The sequence below is a fragment of the Puntigrus tetrazona genome, chromosome 6, assembly GCF_018831695.1.
Source record: "Puntigrus tetrazona isolate hp1 chromosome 6, ASM1883169v1, whole genome shotgun sequence".
Taxonomy (NCBI): Eukaryota; Metazoa; Chordata; class Actinopteri; order Cypriniformes; family Cyprinidae; genus Puntigrus; species Puntigrus tetrazona.
This window is the reverse complement of record NC_056704.1, coordinates 18,441,020-18,453,470: the sequence shown is the minus strand read 5'-3', so window position 1 is coordinate 18,453,470 and position 12,451 is coordinate 18,441,020. Positions and strand designations below refer to the sequence as shown.

Here is a 12,451-nt window from a genome sequence, read left to right as displayed (position 1 = left end):
GGAAAAAATAAATATTCGTATTAAACTGCGTGTAATGGATTTATGTCTGATCAGAAACTAATGTTTGAACATTTTTACCTGCTACCTGGATAATGATGCTTTTGGTAAACATGCTGTACAGAATAAGTATAACTTACTGTACTTGTGACTGAAGTTCTGCTTAGTTCCCGGTGTAACTGTGAAACGGTTTCTATTTCTTTATTGGCTTTATTGTGCTTTTGTAACATTACAGACTATAAAATTCAAAAGCTTGGAGTCAGTATAATTTATTAATTTTTTGGTGGAAGGAAATAAATTATAGAAATTAATACTTGTATTTAGAAAGGATGCTTTAAACTAATACGTTTCTGCTACTCCACATTGCTGTAACTATTCAATTCTGACATAAATGTATTCATTGTTGTCTTCAAAACGATTGATTATTGACAAGACGAGACACAGAAATAGACCTCATCCGTGACCTGTGGAATACATTTTCTTTTATTTCTTCAGTTCTCAAACAGTCGCTTCTGAGGATGATGAGTACGACGATGTTACTGTGAATCAAATGTTGGCCCCCAAAACCCACGAGACAGACGCAACGCAAATACTAAACAACTTACTAAAGGAGTATGACAAAAAGCTGCGGCCAGATATTGGAGGTAAGTGGTTTTCTAAATACTGTCATTGAAGACCGTGGAGCCGCATTGAGCTGTCCATGGTGCTGAAATCCATTCAGCTTTACTGCATTCAGCCTTACTCATCTTGGAGCTACATTTACAAATCTGTGTCATATACATAAAATGCCCAACTGCTGTGTTTACCCCAACAATTCATGTTTTTGTAAACGGGTGGAGTGCATTAGCTTCACACTGTGGTAGAGTCTAGACCTGCAAATTACACTAAGCGACACAATTTTCCTTATACTATGAAGAATAAAAATGTCAAATGTATTCACTGTTTGAGAGACACTGAGAGTTAGCAGCAACTAGACTGCAGGTTTATGGTTTTGCATTAAGTAATTGAATTCCTGGAGCAGTGGAATATTTTCCTATGATTTTCTACTTATTTATACAGGCATTTCATGTTTTTTCCCTACTTTTTTCTTTTTTCTAACAACACAGTGCTCTTAATAGTCTAATGGACTGCACTGCAATCCACTTTTGCACGTAATCTCACAAATTTGCTTATTTTCACGTGTTTGAAGAGTGATATTAGCTTAAAGAGCGCCTCTTCTGAGGGCAGGATCCATGGATCCGTCAGGAAATTTCAGGCGTTCCGTCAGAATAACATGAAATTTTCATTTCTCAGCATATCTCAGGGTTGAGATTGATGCTATTTTCTAGTAAATGCAACTAAATAGAGTGCCATGAGAGGAAATCACAATCTGCAATTCAAGCAGAGCATTTTGTACTTGATCTGAGATGTCACCGCAGAACATCACAACCGCTCTTGACACTTCTGTCAGGTCTGTTATTGGTTTTGTGGCATTGTTGTGATATATTACATCTTATTGGATTCAAAGCGTTTTAGAAAGCCTATCTCTGCAAAAATCTCACCATTTCTACATGTCTTTTGTTTCCTTTCAATGAGAAGAACAACCTCAATGTGTGATGGATGACAGTCTCCAAATTATATTTCTTATACTCATGTCTGATTTCTAAGAGGAAGACCACGTTTATGTGCTCTCTTACACACACACACCACACCTACAACAACCCACACAAATCAAGCATATTGCCTCAGAGCCACCTTGCCGTGAAATAGCTTTTGTTTTTCACTTTTGTAGCTCAGTCTGTCTGGAGAGAACTGTACTGCTATATAATCAAGAATGCCACTGAATGGCAGCGATACTATGTATGAAGACAGCTACATGAGACACACTTAAGGAAGTAGAAAGATTCCAGTGAAGTCCCCAGAAACTCGGGAATGGAGACGGTGGACACGTCTCAGATCTGTCACATCAAGTGCAGAGTGGGTCAATGAAAGGGGTTTCTAATATACTTCCTACAACTGAACCTCCTGTTTCAACTCCCTCTCCCTCTCACTCTCACTCTCTCTCTTTTACACACACACACACACACACACACTTTCGTTTGTTAGTTCTCTCTCTTTTTTTTGCTTTACTACCACTTCAGACTGTTGTGAGTCAGAAATATGATTTCCTTGTTTTTTCACTTTTGCAGAATTCATAGCTAGAAAAAAATAAATAGCTCTTGAACCGTTTTTACATGCAAGTTGTTATGAAGTACAAGAATAGACAGCAGATAATAGAATCCTCTTTTCCCCATAATTATTTATCTGCTAGCATTTCTGTATTAAGGCTCTCTGTTGTGTTGTGTTTTTCTGTTCATGATGGGTTGTGTGTATTGAATCAGCAGGTATGATTGCTTTGCTGCAAATAGCGCAAATACATATGATTCATGATGGATTAAAAACAAACAACCTAAGACCGTCTGGTATCTTGAAATACAGCTAGGTGGTTGGCCAAAAAATTATTTAACAATTTTTTTTTTTTTCGAAAGTAATGATTTCCACATGTTTGTTAGACCATGAGAATGAATGTAAACACAATTAAACTCAACAAAGTAAGCTATAATTTTAGTTTAGGGACCCAAAAAATCCATTTGATTTGATTTGTTTTATTTTATAGTTACAGTAATTTTTAAGTTTTTTAAATTGTATAATTCAAAACAAATTTATCATCAAAATGGTGCCTAATCTAATAAAATTAAAACTTTAACAATTGAATTAAATTAATTTACAACAACACTTTACTTTACTTATTTAATTATATATTCTTTTGTCAAATAAGATGCTTTCTGTCAAATTGTACAAATTTAAACATGGTTTCAAAATATCTTGGTCACATGATATTCCTGAAAATTATTGTTATTATTATTATTTTGTGAAGATCTTTGAATTTCATTGTGCATTCAATGGTAGTTTTTCTCAAAGTGAAGTTAACATTTCCCTATGTCTTCGAGATATCAGATGCTGAAAACACTATTAGCGTCACAGGTGTTTGAGTTTGTGTGGTGGACAAAATTACTCCACGCATTCATGCAGAACATGCAGACTTATTACTGACACAGAATGACTAGCTGTTGCATTAATTTTTGCTCTGTGATAGGCTGTTAGATCTCTTTATGATATTGTTTATTACATACATCAACACTAGATGAAATTTTTTCCAGGTTCTTGTTGGACGCAAATTAAGCCTGATATTAGCATACAAATAATTTTCTTTGTACAGTCATTCTTTCATTTGGACATAAATCACAAGTTTGTTCAATATACCTTCCTCGCTGAGAAAAATATATTGATTGTGTTTTCACTATGGAATATCCCTGAAGATGATTTTATTGCAGAAACACATAACTCGCTTTCCCGTTTGTCCTCTATAAGAACAAATGTGTGGCAAAATACTATTGTGAAATATATTAACTATGAAATGTTCATACCTACTGCAGTTGCCCAATAGGAAGATTACAGAACAAAGACCCAAATCAAGAGCTCTGCTGTTACATTAAAGAATCCTTTACTGTTTATTTTCTGAATCCCTTTCTACTGAAACCAGACGTACTGCATATTGTTATTGTCATAATATAGCATTTTACTGACTTTTTACAGAGGTTGTTCAAAGCACTCTCAGGTTATTTTTCTATTCTATTCTTATTATGCCTGTTACGATAAGAGGAGCTTCTGTAAACCTTTGCCACTGCCAATTTCCTGAATCTCCATGATGTTGTCCTCGAACTCATCCACAAAGATTTGATTATGGCGTTGGTGCATTATCCTGAATGCCTTTGATTAATAGTACAATAACATCAGTCTCAAACACGGCAGTGTTTTATGGAGCTTGTCAACGGATGGCAGTGCATCTGTGCAAGTGCATTATCTAGAAGGCTGCAAGTTGTGTGCAAAGGACCTGTTGCTTCGAGCTTGTTTTTATCAGCTTTGTTTTCTCATTAGGGTCCATTTTTGCCAGCGATTTGACCAGTGATTCGCTGACTTCTAGGAATTAGCTTCAGATAGCACTCTTCCCTCTTCAGCATTCATTTGATGGTTTTGTTTCTTTTGTTGGCCAGCGTTCAAGGTGCCTTCTGTGCTAAGCTCAATCAGCTAGTTACAAGGTTGTCTTTTAAAAGGGTCACATGGCTACTGCTCTTAGTCTGCTGCATTCTAAAAGCATGAAAACGACCGGCGCATTAAAGCTAATATGCGGGTGCAATTAGAGAGGGGGGCAAGGAATTCAACAGTAATAGACTGTAAATCACATTGACATGTTTTGGACAAGACGGATGCATATTAAACAGGCTAATTAGATGTGTTTTTTGACATGCAGTATAGCGTCTCATTTAGTTTGTAATAAATAGGTATACTCTCTGGGAGGGCTTGATAAGATTTGATCAGATTAAAAGAATAGTTCACCCAAAAATAAAAAGTCTGTTCATATTTATTTTTGTCTATATATTTGTCTAGCTTGTAATCATTCGATTGGTCAAACATATGCTTTAAAAGCACTTACAAATAAAGGGTCCAATAGGGAGTTATCACACTGATGCCATAGAAAAAACTTTCTGGGATCCCCAAAGTACATTTCAATAAAGTTTCGCTTTTGCATAAAATGTATTTAAAAAAATGTATTTATGGTGAAACTACAAGTAGCTCCATTAAGCACCATTAAAGTTGACAGTACCACTTCTATGCTATATTTTAGATTCTCTCAAGTATAATATTAGCTTTCTATTCGGACCAGACCTAACATTTTTACAAATGCAAGTCTTTATTCACTTATATCTTAAGGTGAGACACCCCAGATGAACTGTGTAAAAATATAACTAATACTTATCCAGCTGATTAGAATTACAAACTGTTTTGTATTTTGTGTTTTCTGAAACGTTTAAATATGCAAATGTTTTCTAACTAAATATGCATAAATTTGCATTTATTTCTACAACAAAACTCTTAACATTGATTGAATGAAGCCAAGTTCAATTTGTTTTAATTTTGAGATATTAGACTCAAAGGTTTTGCAGAGTGGATTTTGGATATCTCTTTTTAACAGTCTTTTTATATTTTTTTTCATTTGTTGTATAAAACAAGTTAAATTACATGTGAACAAATTATATATGTTTTTAGAAAACTCCCTTTATTTGCATATTGTTACTAAAATTTACAGACACAAACGGATAGTAGAAACACTTAAAAAAAGTGTTTTAGATGTTTTCTTTCTACTAGTCTGAAAAACATTCATGAAAATCCAAAAAGCCCTACAGCAAATCTCACAATTGACAGGTGTTTTGCCTGTTCGTTCATATCTGCGTGTTTCATTCACAAATACAAACTCAGTAGATGACTGAAGAGTAATAGCAGTTTGTTTTGGTATTTAAGCTGCATTTTGTTTCTTTATCAAAGCCATGGTATACCTTTAGAAGACTATACATAGCGCGTCGTAAGTCTTAGGCTAATAAACTTTTCTTTCGTTTGATATTTACAAATTATAAAAACTATCAAATGTCAATATATATATATATATATATATATATATATATATATATATTTTTTGGTAAACTGTCTCTTTAAATGAGATGTCAGTATGGATTTCTAGGAGTGTGCATGTGTGACATATTTGTCAATATATCTTTTTTTTTTTTTTTTTGGCAAACTGTCCCTTTAAATGAGATGCCAGTATGGATCTCTGGGAGTGTGCATGTCCGTGATACATTTATCAATATATCCTTTTTTTTTTTTGTTAAACTGTCCCTTTAAATGAGATGTCTGTATGGATCTCTGGGAGTGTGCATGCGCGCGACGTGTGTGTGCACTTTTGGTATTGACACCACAACTGTCGCAGCAGTAGCAGTGTCACAGTGGCCCAATTGTGTCAGCTCTCTTTTAGGCTGAGCTGTAGGGGAAACCCTTCAAAGTGGGTCAGCCTCCCTCTTCTCTTCTTCTTCATGTGCATTGAGCCTCGCTCAGCCGGGCGACATCATTACCAGGGTAGAGGAAAGACTGGATAAGAGGGTTTAGGGACATTAAACGCATGTGACACATGCGCATTGGAATTCAGGAAGCCGATCCTGGGCCATCCATGCGAGTTTCCTTCATAAGGCGGATGGCGTATGGCGAGTGGCAGACGTTCTAGAGCAATCTGCTCCGTCTGCTGCATAAATAGAGGGAAAAAGAATCGCTTCACTTTGGATAAGCCCCCTGACCAGCCCCCTGGAGGAACACTCATTATAAAGTGCTAGTTTGTGTTAGCCCAGATTCATCTATGCAGCAGAGAAATGGAGAAAGCTGGGGGGCGTGGTGGGGGTGGTGTGGGAAAGTGTGTGTGTGTGTGTGTGTGTGTGTGGGGTTGGGGCAGTCTGGTCATTACTATGTTGTGATTTTTATCACAGCGGAGAGACAGTGTGAGGTGAGAAAGAAGTAATGGGCCAGAAACAAAGAGATCGAATGTGGGAGGGAGGAAGAGAGAGAGAGTATAGAGAGAGGTACTGTACACAAGCCTTCAGGCAAAAGAGTGCCAGTGTGGGAAAATTTGAGTGCGTGTGTGTATGCAGAGTGTATAAAGCTGACTTGTGTAAAGCATCAGCCTTCACCTTTAAGCCCTTTTTGCCATCAGCGAAAGCAACTTCTGTTTTATCATCAGCCACTGAACATAAAAAAATACTAGAGCTTGTGTTCTTGTGCCAGAATGAAGGTGCAAAAGTAGCAGCAAAAAAGAGTTGATTCTCACAGGCACAAGCACTGTGCACAAATGGCTTCCTCACCTTCTTTTCTCTGTTTTTCCCTCATATTTTTTCTTTTCTTTTTTAAAGTGCCCATTGAAGTCAAGGCATATATATATGTGTGTGTGTGTGTGTGTGTGTGTGTGTGTGTGTGTGTGTGTGTGTGTGTGTCAACAACAGTCATTTATCCACTGTAGTCCTGGCACAAGTACAGATATGTCATTCTGCCACTGTGCACTACTTAGTACATCTATGTGACATGTTTGCCAAAGAGCTGACTGAATTTGAACCTGGGTAAACTAAAAATATGTGGCATTGCAGTCAAATAGCCTTTAGGTCAACAGATATGGGTATTTAAAAAGTAAATGGTGACATCCAGAGGTTGGTCAATTTAACACTGGTAATAAGAGACTAATATTTAATTTCCACAACATTGACTCAAAATTGAAAAGGTTAAAAATATTGCAGCATTTTGCCTCATGATGCTATGACTGTGGTAACAATATTACATGTAATATTTTTGATTAGCTTTAAACGGAATTGGTTAGCTTTTTAATAGAATGTACCTGAAAACAATAATTTTAGTGAAATGTGCTCATTTATTTAAAATCTGTGATTTTGAGTAAGGATTGTTTGTATTTGACTGTATACAGACATTAGACTCTAGCCAGACTTTTCAAGTTGGAAAAAAAATGACTGCACTAACATTAGTTAATTAATTGCTCATTGTACAAAAGCATCATGCCAAATACTGGTAGTATATGCAGTTATCCATAAAAACAATAATCTCAACTCATCAATCTTCAGCAATGATAATGACGAAAACATAACTGGAACTGTCTGTTTAAATGTCAAACAAATAAAGTAAAAATAAAAATAAATAAATAAATAAAAATTAAAGCGTGTTTTTATTTTTGATCTTGCATGCCTATTAAGATGTTGTTTTGGACTCCCAAAACCTAAATATAAACCATCATAACCCATAATAAGGGCACTTTAAAAATCAGAATGTCTCTCTTGGTTTTACCACACGCTATTTTAAATGAATATTACAATACCAATGATTTCATTTTTTACTTCTTTTTTTTGTTTCTGATAGATAGATAGATTGATAGATAGATAGATAGCATCAGAAGCATATTTTTTCCATACTTCACATCTTTACACATTATTATCACCATGCTCCTTCTGATTCCCATTCACTAGCATCTTCACAGGACATAACTTAATGTGCTGCCATTTACTTTGTTCAGTCTTTTACTGTGTTCCCTCTCTTCTTGTCTCTGTGTCTTCTACGTATATGTTTATTTAATGAGCTGTGTTCCACTGAAACTCATTTATCTCCGTGCAATCTGCACATCCTGTTCTGGGCTCTGTAAAAGTGACGAGAAACACTGAATTGCATACGGTATATAACTGATAAATTAGAGTCATCAAAAGTGTTGTTTAGTATCAGGCTAAATTATTTGAGGTGGAATGTTCTTATTTAAAAGAGTCTGTACATGTATGAAATTTCATATATTCCAGGGAAAAAAATGTCACAGGCTACCTTAGCATCCAAAAATAGAGAAAATACAAGTAATTACTTTGACATTTTCCATCTCACTTGAGGACATCTTATTCTTTAAGAGTAAAAAAAAAAAAACGGGGCTTTCCTTTGGACATTTCTGAACAATATGCATAGTATGATATTCAGCTGCCGGGCAAGGACAAGAACGAAAACAACCTTTTAATAATTCAACTTTTCATCATCAAGGTCTGATTTGCTTACTTTATTTTTTAAAATGGATATACCTGATGGAATTGAAATGGCATATTAAAAGTCTTTAGATATTTGAGGGAAGAGAAGAAGGCTTTACATCACAATATTTTTTTTTCTATTTTACATCTTTAAATGAATTGAACACATTGAGCTTTTAATATAGCAGCTGAGCATTTAATATAACTTCATCCTGTTGAGTACACTATATTTGTAAAATGAAAGATATATTATTTATATTCTATAAAATATATATTCCACCATTTGGCAAGACTTACAAGAAAGGCTATATTCAGTGTTCATTATTTAGAGATGTACAGTAGAAAATATTTTAAAAGAAAAATATTTTCTTTGAAGAGCAGAGCTTGTATTGTGAATTCATACATAAGGTAAACATTGGATTAAATTTGACATATAATAAAAAAGTCATATTTCACATGCTAATGTTCTACTGATCTATTCAGTGACCCTAATCCTTAATAAACCAAGTTAAGTTGGACTGACGTGGAATTAATTCAATAATCCTTTGTAAATTGAGTTTTGACAAACTTAATGAAATTGACTTAAAACTGCTAAAGTGCATTAATTTGACATAATCCAATTAAATTAGCTAAGCAAAACCCACTTTAACTGGATAACGAGATATTGAATGTCTTTTCTAAGAAAGGGAATGGCTTTTTGGTCGCATAAGGAAAAAGTCAGTATCATCTTGGCCCTCACATAAACGTTCTTAATAAAATATCTATACTATACTATAAAATATCTTTCTTTTATGGTCCTCATTCAGGTTCGGAGCAACATGTGGGTGAATAAATGATGACATTTCATTTTTGCACGAACTATGCCTTTAAAGCTAAAGGTCTATGTCCAGTGGACATTCGTCACTTGTCAACCAACAAATACCCCTCATTAACACCAATTCTCTTCAAGACCCTTCTGGTTAAAGCATTACCAGTGGTGATTGTGCCGGAATTGGCTGCTAGTCTTTATTAATCCCTATTAATAAAGGTCAGCGAGCCCAGCTGTCAGAGCGCTTCTCCGTTTTCCTCTGGCTCTTCAGCAGACCGACAGTCTGATCCCAGCCATTTCCACAGGCCTGCTACCTCCGTGCCATGCCACCTGCCTCATACGTCTCTTTCTCTCTCAGCATCAGTGACATGTTTCAGGTCTCGACTTGGATATCTGCCCCTTGCTCATTGAATATTTCAAAACCCCTTGACATTTCATCCTGTAATGAGCCTATCCGCGTCTGCGGAAGGAGGGCGGGAGTTAAGGAGAGTCAGACTCGGCTTCATCAATCCAAACCCTTTTGGCTTGAAGCGAAAAAGCATCAGCCAGGCACACTTCTTGCTCATTCACCTGGACTAGACCCCATTTATTTAGTGTAGTGATGCTGAAATCCCTCATAATCCAGCGAGTGTGCGAGAAGTCTGACGCTCCTGATTAGGTAGAAAAGGTGAGCATGAAGGAACGCTTAACACCTTTCTGCCAGGATGTAAGCCTTAAAGATCACCCTCCTCCACAGGATCATGAGTACTTATCGTAGGTTAGCACAGCTTCAGACACAAAGTGACACGAAGATAAGTTGCTGTGAAATGCTGTATGTGTACTCCTTTAGCTTTGTTATATCAGAAGAGCAATCCTCTCTGTATGTTTCAGATCAGTCTTTAGAGTTTTTTTTCACAACATGAATTGCTTAAAATAGATAAGATGCACACTTTTGTAACCTAGGTTCCCACGGAAGACCCGAGAAATTCAGGGAGTTTTAAATTGTGATTTCCAAGCTTAGAAAAAAACTAAAAAAGAGAAGATGGTAAAATTTTTAGGGTTAGTAAACATTGCTTGAAAGATACCAATACTTTTTTCATTTGAAATACAATAGTGCTATAAAATGTATTACAATACATATTTACATATTAAAATTTGTTTTATTCCTGTAAAGGCAAAGCTGATTTTAGTTTCTTCTTAGCAGTCGCTATTCTAGTCTTCAGTGTTGCATAACAATCCTTCAGAAATCATTCCAATTTGCAAATCGTTATTTATTTATATATTTATTTTTATTTTTGGTTAAATTTTTGTTTTCAGTATTCTTTAATTTAAATATAAAAAAAAAAAAAAAAAAAAAAATATATATATATATATATATATATATATATATATATATATATATATATATATATATATATATATATATATATATATATATATGTTTTTATGTTTTTGTTTTTTTCTTACTGACCCCAAACCTTTAGAACATAACACATAATACAATTTCATCAAAACACAGGGAATGTAAAATGCATTAAATTAAATTAGATTATTTTATACAATATGTATTCAACATATGTTGGCCAAAAAAATGGTTTTGTATTGCTCTCCTAGGAATAAATAACATAATTTGAATACATTTATTAGAAGGATTGGTTTCTAATATACAGATGAAAATCACAGAAGTATTTTCTATGATAAGTCATGGCAAGTTGAATGTTGGTAAGTCTGTTATCATAAATACAACACATCATTCTCTTATTGCTATATCCTTCTTGCCAGCAATCATACATTATTTCTGCCAAGTCTCTTAATTTCTCTCCATGGGAATAATGCAATAACTTGCCTTGACAAGGACACTATTAATTTGATCTGCACTAGTAAGGCAAAACTCTGCCTGTGGCCACAAGCTTTGTTTTGTGCGGCGTCTCTGTCAGTGTATGTCACACTAATTGACTAGGGTGTAATTCCTGGACTCCTCTCTGTCTGTCCCTGTCACATTCTGTCTTTCTCTCACTCTCTTTGCTTTACACACACACACACAGAAACACACTCAACACTTCAATCCAGCATTCATGTAAAATTACTAAAAGGCTCTTGTCTGATTATAGTGAGGGCTTACAGCGTAAGAGAAATGGAAGTGAATAAAATGATAAATGTGATGTAGGGAGACGAAGGGGAGGATTTGAGAGAGCTGGACATAGTTGTAGTGGCACTCATTTATGACAAACATGTTTATAAGTAACTGGATAGCTCTGGTTAGAGTTTAATTGTTTGTAATGTTGTTTTAAAGTTTAGCATATTTTTTTTTGCACCTGTCTATTAATCTTGTTTTTTTAATAATACTCAGAAAATATAATTTTTGAAATGCAGGCACCATAGAAGATACTCATGACATGTACTCATGACAACAAGTGCAGTAATGGATTTTAGCATTTTGTCTGAAATTTTCTCATATTTGTGATATGCAGATTAGGGTGGCACTATTAGTCTTTTGGCCTTTTAAAAAATAAATGTTTCACATTGTTCATTTTATTTATTTAGTTACATTGTCCGGACACACAGCCTAGTTTTTTATGAACCAAAAAGTCCAAAAAATAAATAAATGTAATTTGTTCGAAAACATTATTTGATCCTGCCTTGTAACATGTAAGTGTCCATAGTGGATAAAATACCTATTAATTAAAAAAAATCTTTAAAAATAATAAATGCAAAAATATGCATATTAATACAGTAACTGCTCTGATGACACTTTACAAATGTGCTATAATTTCTTATTACAGCGTTATGCACGGCCCAATGTGTGATAATACAGATTTGTTGGTCAATTATTTTGAACAGTTGACCTTTTCTGATTATGTATAGCTAAATTACAGAAAGAGAGACTGAATTATGTTTTGAAGATTACAAACTGTGGTCGATTGTCCAGAAGGAATAGGTGTCTGTCTGTCAGAAATGCATGTATGTAAATGTGAAATTTCAATTCCATTCATTCAGGAATGACATATACAGGAAATGATTCATAAATGCAGCACATCAGGAAAGCTGAAGACAGGCAAAGAGGGTATGAGAAATGACAGAAGAGTAAGATATGATAGAGAGATCAGTTGCCCACTGGTCATATCAGCCTTGTTTATCATGCCCTCCCCATCTTCTCAGATGTCTCCTGTGCGTCTGAGTGTTTGACATTGATATGGTTCAACTTCAC

General features: G+C 34.9%; 1 protein-coding gene across 2 annotated transcripts in view; it reads left to right on the top strand.

The window, feature by feature from the left end:
• Positions 1 to 12,451, top strand: part of LOC122346396 (gamma-aminobutyric acid receptor subunit gamma-3) — a 91,950-nt gene that overhangs the window by 2,317 nt on the left and 77,182 nt on the right. For both annotated transcript variants that reach the window (XM_043240994.1, XM_043240993.1), the window contains one exon: positions 493 to 641. In XM_043240994.1, coding sequence (XP_043096929.1) covers positions 493 to 641 — 149 coding nt within the window. The remainder of the gene's footprint in view (positions 1 to 492; positions 642 to 12,451) is intronic.